The sequence below is a fragment of the Sparus aurata genome, chromosome 11 (assembly GCF_900880675.1).
Source record: "Sparus aurata chromosome 11, fSpaAur1.1, whole genome shotgun sequence".
In the NCBI taxonomy this organism is placed as follows: Eukaryota; Metazoa; Chordata; class Actinopteri; order Spariformes; family Sparidae; genus Sparus; species Sparus aurata.
In genome coordinates this window covers 18,947,711-18,973,696 of record NC_044197.1, presented here as the reverse complement: position 1 = coordinate 18,973,696, position 25,986 = coordinate 18,947,711, and the positions used below count along the sequence as shown (strand labels likewise).

At 41.6% G+C, this 25,986-nt stretch overlaps 1 protein-coding gene across 3 annotated transcripts; it reads right to left on the bottom strand.

Annotated features, from left to right (window-relative positions):
- Positions 1-1,556: 1,556 nt before the first annotated feature.
- On the bottom strand, positions 1,557-25,054 carry rubcn (rubicon autophagy regulator). 3 transcript variants are annotated; one of them, XM_030433159.1, is made up of 22 exons: positions 24,795-25,054; positions 22,447-22,600; positions 21,606-21,689; positions 19,714-19,873; positions 19,393-19,499; positions 18,877-19,108; positions 17,863-18,279; positions 17,147-17,194; positions 16,273-16,365; positions 15,632-15,747; positions 15,266-15,464; positions 14,567-14,674; positions 13,663-13,737; positions 11,259-11,319; positions 10,967-11,099; positions 10,724-10,869; positions 9,940-10,004; positions 9,404-9,642; positions 7,989-8,050; positions 7,640-7,793; positions 7,361-7,454; positions 1,557-4,516 (listed from the first exon to the last, which is right to left on the bottom strand). In XM_030433159.1, the coding sequence occupies exons 1-22, from the start codon at positions 24,830-24,832 to the stop codon at positions 4,383-4,385; spliced, it is 2,919 nt and encodes a 972-aa protein (XP_030289019.1). In that variant the 5' UTR covers positions 24,833-25,054; the 3' UTR covers positions 1,557-4,382. The 3 variants fall into 3 exon arrangements, with proteins under 3 accessions (XP_030289019.1, XP_030289022.1, XP_030289021.1); XM_030433162.1 differs by lacking the exon at positions 13,663-13,737 and having other exon boundaries at positions 24,795-25,053; XM_030433161.1 differs by lacking the exon at positions 17,147-17,194 and having other exon boundaries at positions 24,795-25,053.
- Between the last annotated feature and the right edge of the window lie 932 nt (positions 25,055-25,986).

The window sequence follows — 25,986 nt, the reverse complement described above, 5'->3', positions numbered from 1 at the left end:
GGTTGAAACAAATAAACGGGCTATTATTTGGTATTTTACGTTTGTTCCCGCAGCTGAACAATAAATCTAACACAGCAAGAAAGGCGGGACTTAAGGCAGAACAGCCAATCATCAGCCGGCCAGTCCCAAAGCCGGTGTCATGTTTGTTTGAAGCAGCAACAGGAGAGGGAGGGGGAGAGGAGGCAGCTGCAGCGAGCGCAGATACAGAGCGGCCAGAGAAACTGAGCGACTGTAGTGAGGCGTTTGTGCAAAACTGCGGATAAACGGCAGAAAAAGTGAGGGTGTTGAACCCTCTCACCGGGAAAAGTGTGGGTGTTGAAACACCGACACCTCCCACGGGTGCGAGTCACACCGTGCGACGCCCCTGGCTACAGGTGAGCAGCAAGCTGAATGTCTTCTGTTCTTCCGTGAGCTTCTTAAACAACTTACTGACGCATTACCGCCACCGTGTGGTCGGAAGCTGCATTGTAACTGAGCGTCTCATGGATAACAGCATTTCTCTGGTGTCTTCAGTTGATAACCTATGCAGTCCCGCGGCCCTCGCGGCCCACAGGTGCAAAACTGAAAGTTTTTGGCGGCCCTCTAGGTGGCGCTTGCGGCCCAAGCTTGGGCCGCGGCCCTATGGTTAAGAATCACTGCACTAGATGACGCCATTGGTTGAGCGTACAGTGTAAAAAGCTGAATTTAGGCATGAAGGATTACACGAGGTTAGATTATAACTACAGTACGTCTCTCAAACTGTCAACATACCTTGTTGTACTGGAGTCTCAGGACACGCAAGACATTTTTGATCCCTACACATAGGTGTTGGACGATCAATGGTGGAAAGACGGTACATTTACTGAAACACTGTACAGTTTTGGGGTACTTGTACTCCAGTATTTCCATTTTCTGTTTACTTTATACTTCTTCTCCGCTACATTCATTTGATATCTTAAGATTCACAGCCAACCAGCAGGAGGTGTTTTGATTAAATAGCAACATTAACACAAGAGTACATTTTTTTGTAAGAATTCATGCATTATTATTGTAGCACACACTGCATACTGTATGTAAGTTATTGATTGTTCTTGCAGAATATTTACTGTGAAGCTGTTTTTTTTTTTCTTCTACAAATCGTGTGAGAACCACGGTGAACTTGTTCAGTTTGTATCTGCACGATGGACTGTACCAAATAACTCATTATTATTAAAGTCTTTTTCACCAAGTTTCATTGTAGACCAGTTAATTCATCTGTCAACTAATATGCAGCTTGGCTGTTGATCAATTAATTGATTCAAGATTCTCATTTGGGAGAATTTGCCCATTTTCTCTGTTTTACGGAAAAATAAATCTATTTGAGGATCCGACTGTGGGAAGAAAAAGTCACATTAGGCTCCAAGAAATTTCAATTTGCAGTTATAAAGACCAAATGAATAATCCAGAACATGAAAGTCAGATGATAAATATAACTGTTAAATACAGTCCTGCTTCAGTTCAGCATTATTCATTATCAAAAATTAACCGTCTTATTGACTCGACTCTTCTATCAGCACACAAAAGCAAGAACCCTCATCAACAGTCTAGCCAGTCTTTTATTATCAACATAATTACAGAACAAAGGCAAATGAACACAAATAATCATAATGATCACAAAAACAATAATTAACATTTTTTCTTAATAACAGACACTTTAATCTGTAGTGCACTTCAAACCTCCGCTCGCCTCCGTGTTAAAGGCAGTCCGAGGACAAACAGTCTGCTGAGCTGAGGAGGCGTTTCAGCGGTCACTTCGTTCAGGAGATGAAGACATCAGTGTTTCATTCAAAACACACAGGCGCAGTTAGTCTCTCTAACATTTCAGGGACATGAATGTCTCATTTATTGCTCTGAGTAGTGTCTCCTAAGAGTGTGATCATCTCATGGGGATTGTACACATAAGGCAAAGCCTATTGAGGATGATATGCACTTATCTATGAATAGGTTGGTACAAGAACCCAAGATTTAAATCTAAAGTTGTGATTAATTCAGAGGGTTGCCAATTAGTTTGCACACAACATTCTCATCACCATTAACTACTGCATTCATTTCACATATTCATTTTTTCCATGTACACACTTCGTTGCCTATACAATTCACTAAAGAGTCGCTTTTTAGACATTTGTGATTAGGTATTTACTGGGCAATGAGACATTCTTAAAACTTTCAAATGAGCCATAACAAGTGAAAAGGATCTATTAATTGTGTACAAGATCAATGGTGCCAAACCAAAGAGGTCAAAGGATAAATCTGAGGGGGCACCAGATGATTAAAAGTGCAAGAAAGCAAGAAAGCATTAGTTATCAATCAATCGATCAATAATGAATTGATTGATGTTTAATTCATTAACTCCGCCAAGGAGATTATGTTTAAGCTCATGTCCATTTGTTGTTTGGTTGGTTTGTCAGCAGGATTACACAAAAACTGTTAAACAGATTTCCACGAAACCTGAACGGAGGACGGGTCTGAGCCCAGAATAGATCCCATTAACTAACTTTAAGGATCTTAAAAGGAAGAAAAGAAATCTGGCGTATTCAGGAGGCTGGTATCTATGAGTGAGTACTATTTGGTGCTGATCCAAATAAAAATCTGAATCCAGCAGATTTTTAATAGTTTTTTTAGGCTTGATTGAATTAAAGGGAACTGTTGGGCCTTGGCGGAGGTATGCGCTTTACCAAATGTCTAACTTTGATAATGATGTTTGCTACACTTTAAAGAGTATAACCTATCATCTACTTAACAGAGGCTCTTTCAGTTTGGACCCACAATGTGTTGCAATCCAGGTGACAGGAGCTTCATCAAAGAAACATTTCAAGGTGAAATTTCACTTTCCTAAAAAACGAAATCCTCAAAAAGTGACGTCCCAATTGCCCCTCCAACAACAAACAGACGAGATCAGTGCATCTTTCTCTCTCTATTGTTCCAAAGTGCACAACATTAGAAAACAGGCAAGTGCTGATTAGGCTGGTGCAAACCACCTGTGCATGGCTGCATGTACAGCAGGTAGACATGTGCGAACACACACACACACACACACACACATCCGCACCTCCACACAAACACATCCACATCTACACACACAAAGCAGCACAAAAATGGTGCATTTGCAGTTTTGTTTAAAATATTTGCAGCACTGACACTGAAACATCTTTCTGAAGTCCAGTCTCTCTATAAATCGTATTTTCAATGGAACTCTACTTGCTCCTCCAGTCTAAGTTCATTGGTCCCAGAGGCACATAAGCGCAGCTAAAATAGCTTAAAACAAGACAGTAAGGAGCAGGGAAACTTAATGATTAGTAAAAAATCTTCAAATCAAAATAAACACCTCAACATAAAGGACAGGGTTGCTCAAATACAGTCTCGACACTGAAAACCAGTCAAATCATAAAATGAAAACTAAGAGTCTATTTGATTCTTTTAAAAAAATAGATCCTGCCATTTTAGGTCACAAAAACAAACTTCAGCTAAGCCAGTAGCCAAGAAAATCACCAGAGTTGAAGCAGTTGCCAAAAAGCTGCAATTGTAGGAAGGAGAAATATCACACCTGGGTACAATAGTCTAAACTTACTTTTCTGATCGACTTCAATCTTAAATATGCAAGTTTTACAACAGAGGAACTAAGTGCCAAGATGTTTAATGTAACTGCAACATGACTGCGGTCAAATATCCTCCGTTAGGCAGAGGATATTGTCATTCACACTCTCTCATGTGGAACAATTCAGTGTTGATTTTCAGTTTTGTTCAGTGCTCAAAAAAAGGTGGAAAATAATTACACGAAATAAAACTTGAGCAACGAGGATTGGTGTCCGGCGTGATGACTTTTTTGATACTGCCACTAGGTGTCGCCGATGTATATAAAAAAAATTAATACCCATTATGAGCAAGGAAATCTAATTTAATAAATATTTTAAGAATTAAATATTCAGAATTAACCAAAGTCAAGTTGCTGTATTTCCTTTAAGAAATTCTGAATAGTAAACTGTAGAACCTGAGCTACTTTTTTCACTTTCATGGAAATTCAACCCCACAAAATTTCCAATTCAAATATGACTTGGACACAAAAAACTGCCAGTACTCACAGAGTAAAGTGCATGTGTGAAAGGGACTTAGCTTCTACTAAATGCATCTGAAAATCAACATTAGACATGTTCCTGTTGAAGGCACCAACACGCCTGATGCCCTGACGTAGGTAAAACCTGCACATCTGGCAATGTACTGAGGTCAGAACATCTGTTTGCAGCGAGTACTGTCACCCAGGTCTGAGAGGACTGGATCGGAAAGAGAGGCGGTCAAGTCACTACAATCATGGTCGCATTGTGCTCATCTTCTTTAATCTCTGAGGTTCTTCTGTTACCAGCCATAGGTCACCCGCCGCCCTCGTCTTCCTGTTCCTCCATGTTTTTGCGTGCCATCCTTTCTCTCCGCTCCGCCAGCCGCTGACATCGGGGGCAGTCTTTACCTGCCCGGAAGCAGTTGCGATGGTAACACGCGTGGCACTCTGAAAAGAGGACAGAAAAGAGTCAGTGATGTGACAACACAAAGCATTTACGACACGCCGAGGAAGATAACAGTATTTACAGCTCTCATCTGCTAAACCAAACAATGCAACAGTGTTCACAAGGGTTAACCAGTTTGACCAGTTTACTGACAGTGACATGCAATGTTTCAGCCAATCACAATCAGGCCTGAGGGAGGCAGGGTGAGAAGGGAAGTATAAAAGGCAGAGAAGTTGCAGGCAGCAAGGCAGAGGGCGCGCAGGTATGAGAGAAAGCTGATATCCTGAGAAGCACACACCCTCTAAACCTGTTCAGACTCATCCCATTCTACACAAGGGAGGACACCAGAGTGTTTTAAAACTCTTCTGTGTCTTAACTTATGTGCTCCAACTGAAAGTTATGAGTTATGATTTTTTTTTCTTAAATGTAATGAAATGAAGATGAAATGACAGGAAACTCAAATTCAGAAATTGTGTTTATTTCATGTTCACATGAAGATGAAGCTTAAATAAATAGCAGGCAGATGTAAAAGCAACTAAAAGCATAAATTACACATTCATTCTGACACATAACAGTCAGTCAATCAGCTCACATAATAAGACAATCCTCCTTCTATAAAGCATATAAATAAAAACAAAAATGGCTTTAAAAACAATCACAGATGAGGCAGTGAGACAACAGGCAACGTCTCCTCTCAGATGGAGGAAGAGGCGAAGAGTCAGCTACAGTAGTGTGAGGTTGAAATACAAATAGGCTCCTCCACTGGTTCAAGGCAAACAGGTTTAACAGACCAATCATACAATCATCCAAAGCAAACTGAAATGTAAACGTTCATGAGCGATACAACACACGCTGGAATCATTTATCATCCCTGTGGGCGAGTCAAAAGCCACACAGAGCTGAGAACCAAAGACAGGAAGCTAAACCACTGGTGACAGCTTCAATTTCCGTTATCAAGCTTTTACACCACAACACCAACAGAAATAAAGCCAGAGGCATCCACCACCAAACAGCTGCCAAATATCGACCCTCCACCAGCCGTGCATCAGTCAGAAATAAAGAAGAAATACTAGAAAAACCAACACCACCAAAGTGCAAGGAGCTACCTGAGACAAGTAGAGGAGTATGCTAAATTTTTACAAACCAGCAGAATCGTTTTAATGTGTGAAAACAGTGACAAATTGGGGAGTCAGAAACACAGAGAGGTAGGAGGACTGCACAAGTTGAGTTTCATCTGATTCTCGTACGCTTCTAGCATTAAGGGAAATATGCAGATTTGTTAAACTCTCATATCTCTCTCCTGAAAGTGAAGCTACAACCACAGTGTCACTGCAGGAAATAGTACAGCACACAGCTCCCCGTCAAACAGCCTGATGATCTATTATTACATATTTTTGTACGGACTAATCACACAAGATATTACCTGCCAATTCATGATCCTGTTTGTTATCTCTGGACAGATCCAGGCTGTAGTTTCCAGTCTTTAGGCTAAGCTAAGCTAACCAGCGCGAGCGTCACATCTATTAGCATATTTCTCAAAATACTGAACAATTACTTTAATGTTACTTGAACACTTATTTAATAGTTATTGTAAAAAAATATAGATATACACTGTCTAATCTGCCACAATGTTCAGCACTGTCAGTGAAGTTGCAACTGTGCAGCCCTACAGAAAACATATTTGAAATGTACAGACTCCCAAACATGGGAAACAAGAGTGGACTTTTCTTGACGATAACTAATCCTGAAGTCATCCGTTTTTTCCAGCAGATCCATTAAATATGAAACTTTCAGCATTTTTGTGAACTATAACTTGGTTAGCCGTTTGAAATACTGTACATCTTTACCTTGCTTTCACTCTTGCCCTCCACTCTCCTCACTGCATTCATCTACCTCTGCACTCTCTCCTCCACTCTCTGTCTTGCTTTCCATCTCTGTCCCTTCCCTGTTTTTCCTGCCTTTGGTTACTCTCAAGGCTTTGCGAGTTTTCCGACCTCTCCATGTAGTCCGAGTGATGACGGCTGGCTCTTCCTCCTCGGTATCTATCCCTCTTTTTTCATCACTCTCCCCACTTCTATCCCACTCTGCCCTGCTCCTCCCTTTGGAGAAAAGACCAGACATCCGATGAGGTTTTAACAGTTTCTTAAGTGCGTATTTCTCGCCTGCACCAGGTTTTTCTGTTTCAGCCATTTGTCCTTTTTCTGAAATGTCATCATTCTGCTCATCCTCCTTCCTGGATTCGCCTTCATCCTCAGTTCCCCTTTCGTCCACTATGTCCATAAATCTTTCTTCTTTCTCTTTCCCTTCATCCTCACTATCTCTTCTTGAGAATCCTTTGGCAAGATTCGCTAACCCTGATACCTTCCAACGTCCTTTCCTCTCTTGTCCGACTTCATCTAAACTTTCCACGCTGCTCCATGTTTCGCTGTCACTTCTGTCTCCTTTAGAGATTCTCTTCTTTAGTCTATCTATGTGAAAAACCTTCAACAAGTTGACTTTTTCCTTTCCCCTTTCCTTACTCCTTGCCCTCTCTTTGCAATGTACCTCCCTCCCTCCATCATCTTCTTCTTCCTTATCACACTTTGTCTCCTCCCTCTCCGACTCTGTCCCTCTTCCCTGTCTCTCCTCTGCTGTGTCCACTTTTTCCTCTCCACATATCACCTCCTCGTTCACAGTTTTCTCTAAATCCTCCTCCCCTCCCTCTCCCTCTCTCCTGTCTTTGGAGAGGGCCTTTGCCAGCCTACGGGGATTGGAGATTTTCCAGTCTCTCCAGGTAAGTGGAAAGAAGGGGCGGGGAGAGGGGGCTCTTGAGCCGCCCAGGCCTGCCACCGGCAGAGAGGGCTCACCTTCGCAGCGCTGGCACTTGTTCAGCTGGAAGGGGAAGATGATATCTTTGTCGTTGCCGCAGAACTCGCACACAAAGCCCTTCGCCTGGCACAGCTGGGGAAGTTCATGGCAAAGTAAAAGGGAAAAAAAACATGATTAAGATGGGAATGTCTGGTCATTTCCTGACATTACAGCAGTTCTTAATACTGCATGATTGCTCACTTTGTATTTAAGTTGTGCGTTTTATCACTGCTATTACTGGATAAACTCCACATCTAAAAAGAGGATGGTTATCTTACCACACAGCCTTCTACGTGCATGGTACCAAGTTTAAGCAGCTCTTTCATTCGGGGAGCCAGATCACCGTTGCGCACAGCAGTGAGGTCATTGAGGGAGAAGAGGTGAAGGTCCTCGGTCAGGTGACCTGGCAGGCTGTCGAACTGGTCAAGTACCCTGACACACACACACACACACACACACACACACACACACACACACACACACACACACACACACACACACACACACACACACACACACACACACACACACACACACACACACACACACACTGTTGATGGTGTACTTTTGAGTTTGAAGATTTTGAAATGGTTATGAAACTCAAACGTGTACGAGCAGACATCTTACTCTTTAGCAAAGCGACAGGTCTTGAAGAGATTTTTCATGTGAAAGAGCTGCACCCTCAAAACCTGAAACAATAACATGGAGAAAACATCAAATTGTTACTTTAAACTGTCACTGACAGACACACACAGTTTAATACATGATGGAAGGAACAGGAAGCGCCCCTGTGTTCAGTGTCCCTGCTTATCTGGCTGAGGTCCACAAACATTCACTTCTCCTCTCTATTTGCTAGCAGGTATAAACTGCCTTGTCACACCTTTAAAACAATTCTGACCAAAGTCCTTATAGGTCTTGCCACACAGCAGCCACCTTGGCCATAACTATATATAAAACAGAAGGTATATGATCAACAACTGCAAAAAAGGTTTGGCGACTTTGCCCAACAACAAGGTTTAAAACTCTTTTTTCCCCTCAATCCAAAGTGCTGTGATGTGATGCCACAAGCTCATCCTACTCCTAATGTTATTCAGCTAATAGGACCACTTATAGTTGAAGATTGATTGATGGTTGATGACATGATATTATTGGTTGAATTTGGTTGGTTCAAGCTTACATAAGCACACGTGACATTTTGTTTTACAGAGAGAAGACTGGACTTTATTTGTTTTTTGTAAATCAAATTGATTTGTAATTGTCCTTTGTCATAAATTGTTAAATCGGTGCACAACTTGTAATGAAAAATGATCAAAAGGTAATTTTCCATTTCAGCTTGACTTTAATGGGCATTAGCTTGAGAGCCTCCTCTTCCATGCTTATTAAAAGTCCATCCGCACCCGCTCTTTCCTGCCACCAAATCAGTCAACACTGTCAGGAATCTCAACTGTACACCTGTGTTCACGCAACTACACAAATAGCTGATTTGTCTCTGTGGCTGCTACAAACCAAACGATTGGCTTCTGGGGGTAATAGAAGGGTTGGAATATGTTGCATATAACGGCCATCTCTAGTGTTACAAACTTTAAATCTTCGTCTTGTCTGCCTATCTCTCTGTATCATAAATGAAAAGGTTTCGCTAAGTACGCTTACTCTTTCAGCACAATTCTGCCTAAACGCATGACTTCATCACACTGCTGTGCACAGAAGAGGCCCCTAATTCAAAATAAAATAAATTGGCGTACAGGAACATTTCATTTTAAATAGATTAAATTAGTGGTTATAGACTAACGACCAAAAAAAAACAAAAAAAACATGCAATATATTTCTCATGTCACTGCTTTAAAAGGATTACTGTAAGATTAAATTGTAATATTTAAGTTTCTTCATGGGTCAGGCAGTCTTGTATCCACGATGCATTAACTACAATGTTTTTAAACTTAATTGAAACTAGTTATTAGGCTGGGATTCCACCCAATCAATGTTAAAAAGAAATGAACACAGCCAAACATTTGCATCCACCTTGTTAATGTGTTATTGCTCACCCTGACGGTCTCCAGAGATTTGTTCTTCTTGTACAGGCCACTGTTGATGTCATTTGGGTTGAACAGCGGGTCTCCAGCGATCTTGCTCAGCAGGTCCCGGGCAAAGTTGCTGACGTAGTATTTGCTGAAGTCCCACTTCCTCAGAACTCTGCCGGGAACCACCGCCTGGGCATTCTCATGGCAGCACTGGCAGAAGTAACGGCCGAGGTATTCACAGTAACGCAGTCGCTTGATATAATCTGAAGTGTGGACAGGAAGCAGAAAAAAGATTTTGAAGCAAAGTTGTTTGAACAAGAAGGAAAAGTATCTCTGCATAATATTTCCACACATAAAGGGAAATGCCAGAGGAAAACACCAAGTTCTATGCCAGCTACTCAAATTGGAAAGCAAGTATCTTAGGTGCACATGTGAAATTAAACTGAAATCAAAAACTGAAACTTTAAATGGGAATAAGACATTCAGTGTTTTGATGCTACTGACTATATGTTAAATTGTGTGTATTAACAACATCTGTTTCCAGGGTTTGCTGGTCATACCTGGATCGATGCGAGTGCCACAGCCAGCGCAGCGGTAGTTCTGTTTGGCCACAACTATCTTCCTCCTGACAGTGAAACAAAATATGTAAGTAATATTTGTAGCACAAAGAGCGCAGACAGTCTTCTGACCTTTATTAAAGGAAATATGTATCGTACAACTTTAGACATGGCCCACTGGATCAATACCATGTGATCATAATTTAGGTACATAAACAGTTTTATGCCAAAATACTAAGAAAAACAAACATATTAGCAACTAAATCATGTCACATACAGCCACTTATGTTGGTCTTTTGCTTATTTGTGCTCTTGCACAGATCAAAATCAATACATACGTAAAGTTTAGATTAAATTTCCCCACTTTTAGAGCATGATGTTGTTTCTCTCTGTCCCTTTTTGGAAGCCTTTTTATCTAAGCTGTAGATAAGCTGAGATAAGCTGTAGATTTCACATGAATGTGAAACCAGAAACCAGAGAAGACTCACATTTCTGCCTTTTTTTGTCTCCACACAGTTACTATGAGAGGTGTCACATAATCAGATGACATTTGCAGTCTCAGTCACTTCTGGACCAGAAAACTTCTTACTTCATCATTTAAAATGCCATAAGATCACCCACCAATTCCACTGTGATGTACCTTTTATCAGCAAATATTTGAATATATTTAAGTACATATGTATGTCATGAAAAACAAAGACTGCAATAATATAGCACATTAAAACAGGAACAGAAATAGAAAGTGAGAAAGTCATTGAGGGGAAGGTAAAACTTGGTTTGAACCCACTTGGGGGCGGGATGAATGTTGAAGATGATCTGCGGTCGGGGCGGCGCCCACTCCAGGTTGCCTCGGACCCGAATCCTCAGTTTGTAGATGTCTGCGTGTTCGCCATCATCGGGCGAGATCGGCAGAGAGTCGGGGATGGGCAGCAGCTACGGGAGAACACAAAAGTTGAGTGTGTCTAGTTGCGTAGATCACAAGGAGTGCCATGTGTGGACAACTGCTGATCTGTTAGGTGAGATATAGTACCTTCTGTGGAGCGTCGTGTTCTGGAACCAGCCAGTCGAGCTCCGAGGCTGCAGGAAGCTGCATGCCCTCAAACTGCCTGAGTAAACCCATAGCTACTGACTCAGCTGAGTTAGACTGCAGGAAGGATGGAGAGCTGAAAATACACAGAGGGACAGAGAGGACAATTAGCGACAATTAGTGAAGTGGGGTATGGTTTTAAGGTTTTAAGTCCCTGTTGAATTCTGATTTTGAAAGATGACATGGTTATCTATTATCAGTAGTGAGCAAAACAGGAAGTGGCTGTGTGACTTACATGGACTCTGAGCTGAGAAAAGACCTGCCACTAGAGTTGACGCTGCGCTTAATGTCTGCATCTGTAAGACAAAGTAAAAATAAAAGAGACTTTTTATCCACCAGTTACAGACACCAAAAGACTCTTAATACTTGCAAGATAAAACCTAAATTATTTTGTAGAATTTGAAATAACGGTCACATTCTGGATGAATTTGAAAATAAAGCAGCAGCTGGCTGGTGGATAGCATTAATTTGGCCCACTTTCTCCAGGTAAGCAGCATTCAGTGTTTTGAGATGAAATCATTTGAGAGAAATAAATAAAATAAATACAAGAGGACAATTTCTTCCCATTGATCCCCAAAATGACATCACATGAAGCATTTTTTAAATGTAATTTAGCAGACAACATGCACAAAAGCCAGGGACATTCAGAAGCGGAGCACTTCTGCCATATTTTCTTGTCACACTCCACAAACAACATCTAAGCAAAGACAATAAGCAGCACAGGTTTGGTAGAACAGGAGAACGCCTGTGTGAATTATTGTATGAATGCTTCATTCTATCATTCTATCAGAAGATAAACACTAATCAGGGGACCTGAACAGTGTGTGAGGATCATCACACATAATCTGTCATTCATCTGACTTCATTTGCATTTACAGTTAGTGACACAACAGACAGTGGCTGATTTTCATCAGTTGCCAAAGCAAAAAGCAGATGAAAGCAGACAGGGCGCGGAGATTGATTCTGTTTCCAGAGGAGGGAGGTGTAATTGCAGCACAGTTAGTGCAGATTAATTCAGATTAGGAGGAATATTCAATCACTTGCATTAGGCGAGAACGCAGTCTGTTAGAGTACAATTTGTATCTAATCAGCACTGAAATGCAATCATACACATGATTTCAGGTTAAGTTCAGTCCGGTTAGGTTTAAGGGTTTTGGTTAAGGGATTCATGTTGTACAGATCATTTGAGATTATTAGGCTGGACAGATGCATTCAACATTTATCTGACAAAACTGAGAAAGTTGGATATAATCAGTAAAACATAACCTTTTTATCAAAATCACAATATTACCACAGCCAAAGTTCCAAGCATGTCTGGTTTCATATTGCATCGCAATGTGATATTAGTCCAACCATAATTAGGTGCAGCCATTTTCATAATATATGTTGCAGACGTAACGGCTTGCATGCGGCTAATAAAATCATCACTTTTTCGGTGCTAGGTTTTGACATAAACAACCACAACAGAGAATCCGAGTCGTTCAAAGAGGAGCAAAAAGGTGTAAGGGAGTGTATGTGACAGCAATCACACCTCATTCTCACTGGAGTGGAATAATGAATAATGGGGTGGGTGACAGATGAATGAATCTAGTGGATAATGCCTGTAGTTACAGTCGCAACAGAATGACACTTGTCAACTTGTCTCCACCATGAACGCTAACGAGTACAGGCACATTTGTCCTGCTGCACCACCAAAACCCAGAAGCACTAAAGCAACAAACATCAACACAAACAGCCAAGTGCACAATTCAGCTGCGGTGAGGAGGCAGCTGGCTCATCTGCAGACTGAGAATTTACAGTGCTCCCTGCCCTGCTTCAAAACAGTTCTCATGGATTGCTTTGGGGCCATACTAGAAAAACATATCTTGTCATCTTAAGAACACAGCCCTTTCAGTATAACATCAACGGGGTTAAAAAACATCTTGTCAATAACCAAACATATTTTAAATAATTTAAGCAGCTGGCCAGATCATTTCTGACTTCAAAATGTTTAAATGAATACAGGAACTCATCACTTCTCCTGTTGATTCTGATCATCTCGTGAAGCATTCTGGAGTTTGGATATCGGCTCGATTTGGAACTTGCACAGTAATGGCTTGGTTCATGTTGCATTGTCTTTTTTCCATTATACTTCATCATAATCTCTGTCCAGAATTGCTTATATTATCTTTAAACAGTTTGTTTTGAGTCCTCAGAACACTCCTTTTAAAAAAGGTATTAAATACATTAGTAAATTATCAAAAAGTTACATTTTAGTAAAAAGATAAACAGTTAATCCCAAAAAACTGGCTCTCACATCATCATATCACCATTCCCTTTCTTCAGGATGGTACTGCAAGACCTCAAGTGCACATATATGCAGTCATGCGAGTTAATTTAGTCAACTAATTATCATTTCATTATTGATTAATCTCTAAAATGTTGTAATATGCTCATCACAATTTTCCAGAGACCTACCATCAACCAGCAGATTAAACAAGAACTGTACATAGCCAGAGTTACGATTTAAGCAGGAGGCATTAAAAGAAAGAAATTCTCAGTTTGGAGTGGAGCCACCAGCTTCCTCTCAGGAGCACCACCACAGCTAACAGTCTGTGTGGAGCGGTGGAGCCTCGCCCACCCGTCCCGCCTGCAGATACCTGAGAAGAGGGAGGCGAGTGACAGGGAGAGGCCGTTCTGAGACACCGCCAGCAGGGACTGACCCTCACAGCCATCTGAGAGACAGAAACTAACACTCAGCACGACCATCACCACAAGCACACACTCATTTTCAACAGTCCACACAGCTGTGTGTGTGTGTCGGCGTCACAGTGTCCTGCACTGACGCAGTACAAGTGCAAGTCATGCAGTTATACAGCTCAAAGATACAACAGAGTTTGTGTGCTAACAACTCAGTGCAGATACACACAAACAGTCAAACACATTAAGTACATGCACATTAAAATTCCCATGACCCACATTAATAGTATCAAAGCTATACGTGTTCAGCAATGTATACATGTTAGTGATCAGACTCTCAGTTACCATTTGTCACACTAAACAGCAGTTTTATGTCTATTCTCTTAGTTCGGAGAAAAAAATATTCCTAGTAAACTGTGCCTAGAATATACCAGACGCTTCCCCAGATCAAACACACCCTATCAAGTTATCATGACCATATAAATCCTAGATAAGATGACTCGCATGATGGTCTGTATGAATAGTAACTCTAATAGAAAACATTTTACAGTCACAAACACTGCAGACATTCATTACTGTGACTTTTGAACTTCATGCTGTTCATGTTTATGGTCCAGAGCTAAATGTGACATGCTTCGTGAGCAACATGAAGCAAGTGTGGTGATGATGTTATGAATAATGACCAAAGCAGAAACAAAGTCATTCACACAGACCAACTATGAATTCTTTAGAGGCTTCTTACACATTTAAAATAAAAAAAGGCAATACTTTTTGTCCAATGGCGTTCGGTCAAAATGAATAGGGAAAATCTGACATTTTTTTTTGCTCTTTTCCCCCTCTGGTTCCCTCATTCCCTCTCTCTACCTCGTAGTTCGCACTCCTCCACCTCCTCAGCTGAGCCAGAGTCCGACAGGCCCTGGTAGGAGTCCTGAGAGCTCCTCCTGGAGCCTCCGCTGTCAGTGGAGTGGAAAACTGCAGGGGAGGAAGGAGACAAGAAGGAAAACAAAGAATAAGACAGAAATAAACATCTAGCAATTGACACAGAAACGCAGCTAAGCTAATCGTCTGGCAAAACTCTTAAGACCCAACCTGGGAAAATTTGTGTCAAAATATTTTCAACATGCCAGAAATGAAGAAAGTTGTACCAGAACTTTGCACAATCACATATAACAGCATTTCCCACAGGATTATCTGCACTGATGGACCTGACAATACATTAGGGGACACTGTCTGCACAGATGTGTCAAACTTGAATAAGAGCACAATGAAGTCCAAGCTGGGAACTGCTGGGAAGCAGTTAGCTGGCACAATTATTCACTTTTAAAGGATGACATTTATGGTCACTTAAAAGATCAAGAAGCAAAAAGACAGCTCGCACACTGCAGGGCTCCAATTTCCAAATTATTTAATTCACCCAAGTAGACAACAATATATTAAATAATTGGTTGCAGTGTGCTAGCCCTCTTTTTGTTTCATGTTTTGCCCTCTCTGGCTTGTAAAAACACATCATGCTTCTACACAGGGGACTTCTTTTCCATTCTACAGCTGTTAACGTTGCCTTACTGTGCTGAGAGGTTGCGCAGGGCGGCAGGCGGCTGCGTCGGATCTGCTGCCTCCGAAGGCGGATCTTCTGTTTGAGCTGCTGAATCTCACAGTCGCTGTCTCCTTCCTCCTCGCCTTCCTCCTCCTGACGCCGAAGGTTATACTTCATCAGCTCGATGGCTGCAATAAGGGACTCGGAAATGCTGAAATGAGCATTCTCCTACAAAACATGGAGGAAATTAGAAATCTTTTTAGTCATGCCACAGCGCTGTAGTTTTCGTTTTGTTGATGTTTTGCAGAATTCTAATACCCGATCTCATTTGTAAAGCACTCTGGAATGTACCAATTTGTACAAGCATCTTGAGTTCAGATGGAATGCGTCCTGACCTTCTCAAGATCAGCACAGCTGCCAAAGTCCTGCTCTGACAGGTAGCTGATGAGGCTCTGACCCTCTGACGGCTTCCTAAACATCCCATCTGAAACACCGCTGTGGTGGGACCCATCTGAAAAGACCAAAAGCCAACAAAGAAAATGCACAAATCAGAAAGTTATACTGAACAGCATTTTGTGTTGGATTTTAATGTAATACATTATTTTTTTGTTATGAAAATGTCTCGAAAACCCAAATGCCCCAATCCTGCTAATAGCCAGCTTCATGCTATCAAAATTTTTATCTTCTACACCATAAGGTCTTCATTGAGTCAGATAAGCTTTATTATAAATATTGTGTCCAATAAATCATTGACCTTACTATGATCTTCCGGCTCGAGTCCAAAGTGTTATGTTTATGGATCAGCCGACACGCTGCTCGCTACATTCATATTCGGGAAAACAAATTTATCCTCAAGACACTTTTCATGTCAGCTTTCCTGTCAAACTTCCTCACACAGTGAAGTTTGCTACAGACGGATTGCACCCTCCTCGAACATCTAGCAATCGCTGGATGAGAGCACTTTTCCATACTCTTGGAACCATAGCTACAACAAAAGCTTTTAAATTAGGGCAAACACATAATCAGTAAAACTCACGGGACTCCATGTAGAGGGACCCGGGGGTGCTGGCATCGCTGCACTGAGGTGAAAAAGAGCCGTAGTCCTTCATAGGGTCGTCTCCTGCCGATTCTGACAGACAAACAGTCCATGTTAAAGGCCTGTCTTCACTTGAATGCCACATGCCCTAAAAGAAAAAATCCCTGAATTCTGATGGAGCATGCGTCCTCATTTATATATAAATGTGATTAAAAGCTGTGTCAAACAATCAGTTAAATCTATGAAGGTGGTTGTATTTTAATGCATGCAGAAACAAAGGCATGACCGCTGACCTCTGTCAGGATAACGACTCGAATCAGGACTTTATAGATTCAGAAGTGATACGCTATGTATACATTGGTGGAGTGTGACTGAATTCTCACTTTAACTTGAGGAAATAAGCTATATTTCATATTTGCATTACACTGCACAGCTGTACTTTTCTGACAGTATGCCCACATCCTCTACACGCAACAAATACAGGAAAACACCTGCTTTGCTCAATCTCTGTACACAAGGATTTTTTTAAATTATGGCATTAGATAACATTTTAAAAGGCAATGCCAGTATTCCCATTAGGACATAACTAGCATTACTGTAAAAAAAAAAAAAAAAAAGAACAATTTACGCACAAAGTTTATATATAACATTCATGATAGTGATGAAAAATGTATGCATGAACAAAATGTAACAAAGCCATAAAAGAGGTACTTTAAGGCCTTGTTGGGTACAAGAAGGTCGAACACCAAAAGACATTATGAGCTGAAGGCAAGACTTGAAATGAGAGAAAATTGTGGCGAGTTCATCAGCATGCAGGAGAAAAATGGGGGGGGGGGGGTCAAATGATGGAGCACAGTGGAACTGCGCTGCCAACCTGCTACCGGATCTTCTATTATTATGGTGATTTTTCGGTGGCCTCCTCCTTTGCACAAACGGTAAAAATAGAGAGAAGAGAGAGGGATAGAGCAGAAGGAGAGCAAGTTACCTCAAGCCAAGAGGGGGAAACAGTGAGCAGAGAATAGAGATGTTAATTCAGAAGCCTTCAAACAGGAAGTGTGGCCGAGCTACAAATAACTCAGACTACGTGGGTGCGTCCCCATCTAAATCGCACCTTCATTTCATGCAAATGTCGTGAAAAAACAAAAAAGCTGTAAATCCGATATGTTTGACTTCATAAAGCCTCACTCTAAAACATGCCACCAAGAACCAGGCAATATCAACTGATTACAGCAAGTATTACTAACCATGACATGTTTTAATCTGTGACATGCAGCACAAAGGAAGAAACCATAAAAAGTTCACCAATTCAGTATGTATTATATTCACTCTCATGTAAAGTGTCTGCTTAGGATGCAGTCATTACAATTGGACAAGATTATTCAACACTTTTGCTGCAGTTTGAAAATGAGGGATGCATTACTGCTTTAATGCACAAATATGCTTTGAATTCTACATTAGAAACTATTTTAAAAAACTAAATAAATGAACGAATAAAGTCCTTCCTTATTTTTGAAGTATCCTTTCAACCTTTATAATTCAATACAAAATGGATGGAGGGTAGCCCAGCGATTGTCCTCCGAGTTAACTCACCATTCCTGAGTTTCTGATTGATCCCTGTGTCAGAAAATGAGCGTGTATGCCCTCGGGACCCCCGGCCCTGCCCCCTCTGAACCTCTGAGAAGGACGAGCGTCTGGGTGGGGGCAGAACCAAGGAACCCCGTTGTGGGGTCAAGTCTGGGGTCTCGCTCTGCTCACTGCTGTGGGTGGAGCTTCGGCGACTGCGTTGTCCCAGGTTGCCAATAGCCAAGTACTCAGGTCCATCGTCATAGTCGCCGTCACACGAGTCCCCAGCCTCAGGCTGAGGGGAGGTGGACGAGGGGGGCTCTGTGAGGGAGATGCAAGGGACCAACATGGAGCCAGGAGGGGGCGTCACAACTCGCTCGCTCTCCCCTGGCTGGGTCACAAACACCCAGGGAGCTCCAAGGTTGCTAGATGGAGAGGTAGTGTCTGCGACACGACAGGTAGAGAAGGTGAGAAGGATTAAAACAAATGCTGTTACAGGTCTGCTTCTCTGTCACTTTCCTTTCATTTGCTCAAGTTTGGCTGATGTGGAAAGGAGATTACTAGAGTTACCTTACAGATGTAGGGTTTACCTTATGATTTAAATTTTTTTAAAATTACACTAATGTCAAAATATGATGAGGAAAACAACTCTGAGACAGTTGTATCTACTTTGTTGAGCACAGCCAGATCAGGACGTTGGGTTTTGGAGGCTGCATCACCACATTCTTCAACAACAATCAGGCCTCTGTATGGTTAAGTCAGTCAGTCTATTCACTTACAAACTGTAGGGCATTCATGGTGCCATCCGCCAACCTCACCCTCTATAGCTCTGAATCTACAGTTTGCAAAATAGCGACATTTCACTCAAAATCCTTGAATTGCTAAATATGTGAAGTCTGGTACAACATTAAACTGTTGATTTATGATTTGATCCCTCCGTGTCCCAAAGTGTTCGAAGCATTCAGCTGACTCAGAATACACTACAAATTAAAAGCATAAAATTATTAAAACTACATGTGTCATCCTCCACCCGTTCCTCACTTGTACTGTTGCTGTTGCCGTTTTGGGATCCGCCCCCGGTAGTGTTCCCAGAGTTGTGGCCTGTGGAAACTGCTTCTCTGAGGGAGCAATTGGAGGTGGTGAGTCTGCGATTTAGAGTATCTCCCCTGAAAGTCGAATCACTGCTCTTCCAAGCACCCCCAGCACCTGGCAACACACACAGGCTCTGACTCTTCAACAGGCCCAGACATGGAGGGCCCTTCAGAGGGGACAGCTGGAAGGTAACCATGGACAGAGAAAAACATTTAAGGTTAAATGCCAAATTTCCTGTTTTAACATAACCCCCATTTTTGAGAGACCCTCTAAAGATGATGCTTCAACGGGTGGGGTTAAGACAACAACATTCATCGAAGGCTTTGAGGAAACACTGGTCGACAATAAACAGAGATCATGTCAAGAACTTAAAAAAGTCATGAACAGATGATGAACAAAACATTTAGAACAAAAATAATCATGGATGAGATATAAATGCAGCCAGGTAGACTTAATTTCACCAACCCCAACAGTGTCGACTTGGGCCAGCAGTTTGGGGTTGTTCTGCTCCACAGCTTCCAGACACTGGAACATGGCTGTCACATGGGGCTCGCTCAGCAGAAAGGCATCATCTGAATGACAGAGACAGGCATAAAAACAAAGAGGGGTAAGGAGATAAGACAATGACGGAGATAAGCAATGGGACAGATGTGGGTAAAGACAAGGAAAAAATTAAAGTGAAAAGAGAACGTCTTTTGGAAGGAGGGAAACAATAAGCGCACTGGGGAACAGAAAGTATAATTTTGCCCACTTCTTACTCTAGCACACACTTCAACTGAAACTCACCATTATAGTATTTACGCGTGTGTCCCAGATGCCGGAGCAGAGGTCGCAGCTGGGCCGACAGCATGTGAACCTGTAAGCTGTGAAGCAGCCAGCGCTCAGCCTTGTAGCTTTCACCGGCACTCTTCGTCCCGCTGCTCAGTACAGGCTCCAGGTGACTGAACTGAGGACAGGAAGAGAGAGCGAGGGAGAGAGACAGAGCAAGAGGGAGAAAGTTGTGAAACATGTTGTGTGGGGAGAGGTAGATGGGAAAGAAGCTAGCAGACTGACAAACACTATTTTTTTGATTATAAAGAGCAGGTTTGTTAGTTAAACAGCATGACAGCCTGTATCATGGGATCGTATTGACTTCGACATACTGATGTTTGTCTGCAGCCAAAGTAAGTCTGCCAGTTTGGATGATACTTTATCTACTTGTATAAAAAAGGCCATGTGGGAATGGTGTTCCCACAGACATTTCTGATGAGCAATGAGGAGTGAGGAGAAAACATATCAGCAAAAAAAATAAAACAGATGTCAACAACCAATCGACACATGAAGATTACATCATGGTCAGGAGTGATATAACTCTGTCTGGTCAGAAACAGAGGGTGAAATGAAGATAATTCAAGTCCAACTATTGTCAATCTTTTTGTTGTTGCACAACCAGGGGACCAAAGTTTAAGGGTGACTGTTCTTCACGACAAAAAATAAATAAATACTGCATCTAACAACTCTGCAAAAGAAGGAACTGCTATTTGGCAAGCAGTTTAAGAGTGTCATACTACCCATGTTCACTCTCAAACAGGTTTTGTCACACACAATTAACAGATAAATGAGTCAGTTTCCTGCCACAGCGGCTGGTGGAGCAATGAAATGAATTTGCCAATGCCAAAATATAACAATAAGCAGTATATGGATAATGTGAGTTACAAACTAACCACCTAGGCTAGTGCTGACATGATGATGAATTTTCTAATTCTAATAAAAAGCATCAAACCTAACTAAACGACATTTAATAGATTCAACAGATGTGGTTGGTCCCAAATGGACTTCTTTAGCAAGTTTTGTCTTAAAGCTTGGGTGTTGCTCATTATCATCTGCCCTCGCTATTACATCTTTTTGACACTGTTATCACAATAATAATGGTCAAAAATGACGTGAAACAGTATTTAATGGAAAATGTAATATTAACTTAGGTCAACAAAAACCAAACATGCACGTAAATCTTCCACAACCCTAGAGAGAACACTATGTTCTCCTGAAATTGAGGACATCTGACCATCAGATTGAATTATCAGATTGAATCAAACGTTTGCTGTGCCTAAATATGAATTAAAGAACTGAAACACACCAGCGCTCCCCCTCTCCTCCCCCCCTGCAGTAAATATGGAACCTGAAAGGTTCTCAAAAATGCCAACACTGATTTAAGCTTTGAAACAAACCAGGCAACAAGCTGCCTCGTGATAAGGAGACAAATAAAACTGCTGTGCCTAGGACTGATACATTCCAGAAGAAATGTGTGGGAAGATTTTATAATCACATTTATGGCTCATCACAGTCAGCTTTACAACTGCTGTCATTGTTTGTTTCTTTATGTGGGAGCGACACATGCAATACTGATTACTTTACTGTAACCGCATTTGTCTAGTCCCCAACATTAATTGCTCAATGGACACTCATTACTTTCAGTTGGTATAGACTTGCCTGAGAGTTTGTTTAGTGCCACACACCATATTCTCATGCAAGTTTTGCTGATAACATGATGAAATCTGCAAAGTCAGTTCACAATCTGACAGCTCTAGGTGAGTCTACCTCACACTGTTACATGGGATATAAATGAAAGGGGGATAAAAACAGTGTTCTGAGTCAACATGTTTAAAAACAACACTGCACATGACTGGCAGCATCCTCACCTGTTCGACGTGCGATGCGAGGTGGGGGCTGATGTAGCGGACGCACCACACAAACGGCCAGTAGTCTCTCTGCTTGTAGTACACCTGCAACACAAACCCAGCTGTTAGCACCACCCAGTTCCAGTGAACAACAGCTTCAGCAAACACAATCAGCTGTTATGAAAGTCAACGGGTAATGGCTGGTAATACCTGTCTGATGTTGTGCTGCAACGATTATTGGATAAAAGACAAAAATGGTTCCCAGCCAGTTTGATACTCATTTAATCATTTTCTAAGCAAAAATATCACACATTTGCTCTTCCCAGCCTTTGAGCACAAGACCTTGCTTTTACACCCTCTTCTTTTTTTTTAAAGACATCAAACCTGGCCTATGTGAAATTGTGATGAGTATTTTATTTGTTTTACATTTATAGACTAAACAAAAAAACACTGAGAAGAATTTTTAGCTGCAGCCCTACTTTTGTATCAAGAGTTTAAAAGTCTAGGCATTTACAGACTTATTTCAGAGCAATAAAGCTGGCCTTCTCTTCCCACCAAAGTAGAAATGGGTTGTTACAGGTGTAATATGGCTCATATGGGAAAAATGAAAGAACTGATATTGCAGTTTTTTGTCTGACAGTGCAGTATTGTGGGGTTATGGGACACACCTTGAATCAAGGACTCCTTCATGTTCAAACACAGGTTGTTTCTACTGACCAACCATGCAGATTTTCAGGGCAAACTTTTACAAATGCTAGCATTGGCCTGCAAATCTTCCAGAACTGGCAGAAAGTGATCAGTTATCTGCTTAGAGACTGGATTAAAAACAAATAAATACAAGTCAGATCTCTTGAGCTCTGACCTGCTCATTCTTCAGCCCATGGCTCAGGATGTTGTTCATGTCCTTGTGGAGGCGCTGCAGGCCGCCGTAACGAGACCACACATTGGGGTTGTTGGTGGACAAAAGACCCTCCACCGTGGTCTTCAGGCTGGACAGCAGCTTCCAGTGCTCCTTCCTGTCAGGAAAATAGTGCAGCAGGATGGAGGAGGCGGGTGGAGACGAGGGAAGTTTAGGAATGAGGAAGGAGGTAAAGAAATGCTGGTGTTAGCAGTGACTCACGTGAACAAAAACACTTTTCCTGTAATCAAAAATCGAGTTTTCAGCATTTTAGTTACAATAACATAGCTATACACTGAGCTCAGTCACTGACAAGGAGTGCTGACATCAATTAATGTGATGGCAGTATCGCCACATCTTAGCCTAAACAGACACTGTCCCACTCCTTCCCTATAAACAAGATGTTAAGAAGAGTCTGCCAGTTAGCAAAGCACAGGCAATTATAATTTTAATCATTATCCGTTATTGTCCTTATTAATTTAACTTAGAAGCGTACTGAGCTCAAGTGTGTGCTCAGTAGTAGCTTTAAAGTTATTTCTTTCAAGCAAGGGAAGTCTCAACATTGATTTACCATATAACCAACCACAACTGCTGATATGGAGCCACTTGGCATTGATCCACATGGCAGCAAGTTGCAAGTCCTTTTCTCAGAGAGTCAAATCTTATCTTTAGGATATAGCTATGAAACACTGTTGTATCAAAAGTGTCTGAAATATAGGAAAATTACATAAGGGGACATTCTCTCAGAGACATAAAGCTCTGGCTCATATGCTCCTCCTTTCCCCCGAAGTCAGCAGTCAAACCAAACGCCATTGAAAACCTGTCACATAACTGCAGCAACAGGACAAAAACTGCCCTGTGACACTGCACAAACACTTGTGGGTGTATTCTGAATATGGGACAATTTAACTTGATACATTACATTTTATTTAAACATGTGGTGTGTGCTTTAATGCATTATAATATATAAGAGTCAGCTTCTTAACTTAATGTATTGAAGTCTAAATCATCACCTCAGACAGTGAAAACAGAATGTTAGAATGAAAGGCACAAATAGCACACGTATCAACACAACAAGCCTGTCTTTATATATAAAAGCAGCTACATCACGAGTTCAGCTACTAAGCTAACTAATCAAATCACATCATGGAACATGGAAAGAGGGAGGCTGAATGTTAGACAACATGGTCCACACTTTGAGTGTGTGTGTGTGTGTGTGTGTGTGTGTGTGTGTGTGTGTGTGTGTGTGTGTGTGTTGGACATCATGGCATGAAATTCTACAAGGCTCAGCGAGGTTGCTGAGGTTAAGGATTGTTTTCTTTCTGTTTAGTGTGCGCGTGTGTGTGTGTGTGTGTGTGTGTGTGTGTGTGTGTGTGTGTGTGTTGGACATCATGGCATGAAATTCTACAAGGCTCAGCGAGGTTGCTGAGGTTAAGGATTGTTTTCTTTCTGTTTAGTGTGCGCGTGTGTGTGTGTGTGTGTGTGTGTGTGTGTGTGTGTGTGTGTTTACACGTGTATCACAAGCCCTCATACTACTGATACATTGCACACGCTGCTGATATTGAACCAGTACGTATAGTGTATGTGTACTGTTCACTGTTAGGTCTGTTGTAACAGCTAATTCGGTAGAAACTGAGTGTTCTTATGCAGCATTTCCTCCCAGCAACAAACTTCAAGTAGTCGTGTTAACAAATGCTAATAATGTAATAACTTCGGGTGCTTATTGGGAACGTGTTCGTTGTATTATTTCCATTAACAGGTTGTGAATAAACTACACAACAGAATCAGCGACACATCGCAATGTCACCTGACTGCTAGCTTCAGTCGCTAACACAACCTAGCCTAGCTCGGAGATAGCTAGCATTAACAGTTTGCACTATTAATGCTAATGGCTCTCGCGGTTGGCCAAAACATATGCGGATTCCTTTGATGAGACAAAACGTTCAGTAATTAGACAATCAGCTGAACTTTCGTAATAGCCAGGTTGACAAACATCGCAGATAATGTTGTCCAGTAGAAGCTGTCAAACCCTGATATGTCATGTTAGCATAGCCTAGCTTTAACGCTAGCACTCCGGCGTCGGTAATCCACCGCTGCTATAGCTGTCTATCTAGCTAGCTCCTTAACATTACAAGAACAGCTCAGTTTAAGTGAGTTGCAGCTCGAAAAATCGTTTCTTGTCGTCATTGTTTAACAAGCGAGTGGACTCTGAGTGGTACGGTTTCTAAGTTGTGTTGTTTATATAACCACAGTCGCTCTTAACCCAGATAGCCGGATAAGTTAAGCAGCCCAGCCCCGGCTGTCACTCTCACCTGAGCTCCTCCGCCTCTCCCTCTGCCGAGATCTCCATGTCATCGGGCCGGAATCGAGTACCGTACAAAGCTGCCAGCTTCCCCGATAACTACGTCTGTCTTATGAAGGGAAAGCGGTGTTTTAACCCAGCAACAGGGCAGCTTGAAAGAGTCACCCGGACTTCCAGTCTTCTGCCATGTCTGCCCTGCCTGTCCGAGCTGTGAATCAAAACAGTGCAGGCCGCATGAGCCAGTGGGCGGTGGCGTCGTCCTTCTTCACGAGGGTTGGACGGCGGCTGGCGTCCTCAGTGTCGCATCACTGCCACCTGCTGGAGGAAGGTGACTCCTACACTCACACCGACCTCGACACTACTGCTTCACCCTGCTCCTGTCGGCCTCCTGTGATCTTTCATTAAATGTAATGTGATGTCCACCATTCACCTCCAGTGTTGTGCAAAGTACCCACAGTTGATTTTCCAGTAGAAGTCAAGATATTGTGGCAAAATGTAAATTTGGTAAAAGTTTAAAAAGTATTTGATATTAAATGTTCTTAAATATCATATAAGCCAGGCCTGTATACAACATACAAACATACATACATACTTGTATTTTGTTTTTTATCTTATTGTTGATCAAAAAGAATAAGTTCATTAAACTATGGCCTAATTTGCTCAAATGCAGCTAATAATTTGAAAGGTAACTAAAGTTCTTCGATTGATAAAGTGAGTAAATAGTTTAATATTTTCTTGGAATGTTGAAAATGAAAAAATCAAGTGTAAGTACCTCAAAATTGAAACTTCTGCTGGACCACAGCCCCTACGGCAACCTCTCTCTCCTGGCTCCTGCTGGACTGTCATACTCTCGGGCCCTGATGGAACATCATCAACGTAACAAAAAATATTATACATTCTGATATTTGTTTTGTTTGGCTAACGATCTTGAGTGGCCTGTCCTCTTCCAGGCCGCCACAGTTGATGGAGGTTGTGTGGCTCGCGCACCTCTTGTCGATGCCTTGGCCTGCTCAGTAGTTTCAGGCAACTTTATAAACAGCTTGCATTGAACACCAAACCATACAGTAACATGTGGACACAAAACTGAATAAAAATATAATGAATTGATTTAAAAAAAAAATGAATATGCCATGGATCCACATTCTTCACATATATTTTCTATAATTTACTTGTATCAGATATTCTGCCAATTAAATTTATAA

Excerpts from the sequence above, each read along its gene's own strand:
- rubcn (XM_030433159.1), bottom strand. The coding sequence starts at position 24,832 with ATGGAGATCTCGGCAGAGGGAGAGGCGGAGGAGCTCAG. Across the intron at positions 19,500-19,713 it reads CACGCGTAAATACTATAATG|ATGATGCCTTTCTGCTGAGC; the intron begins GTGAGTTTCAGT and ends TCTGTCATTCAG. Across the intron at positions 11,100-11,258 it reads TTTCTCAGCTCAGAGTCCAT|CTCTCCATCCTTCCTGCAGT; the intron begins GTAAGTCACACA and ends GTGTATTTTCAG.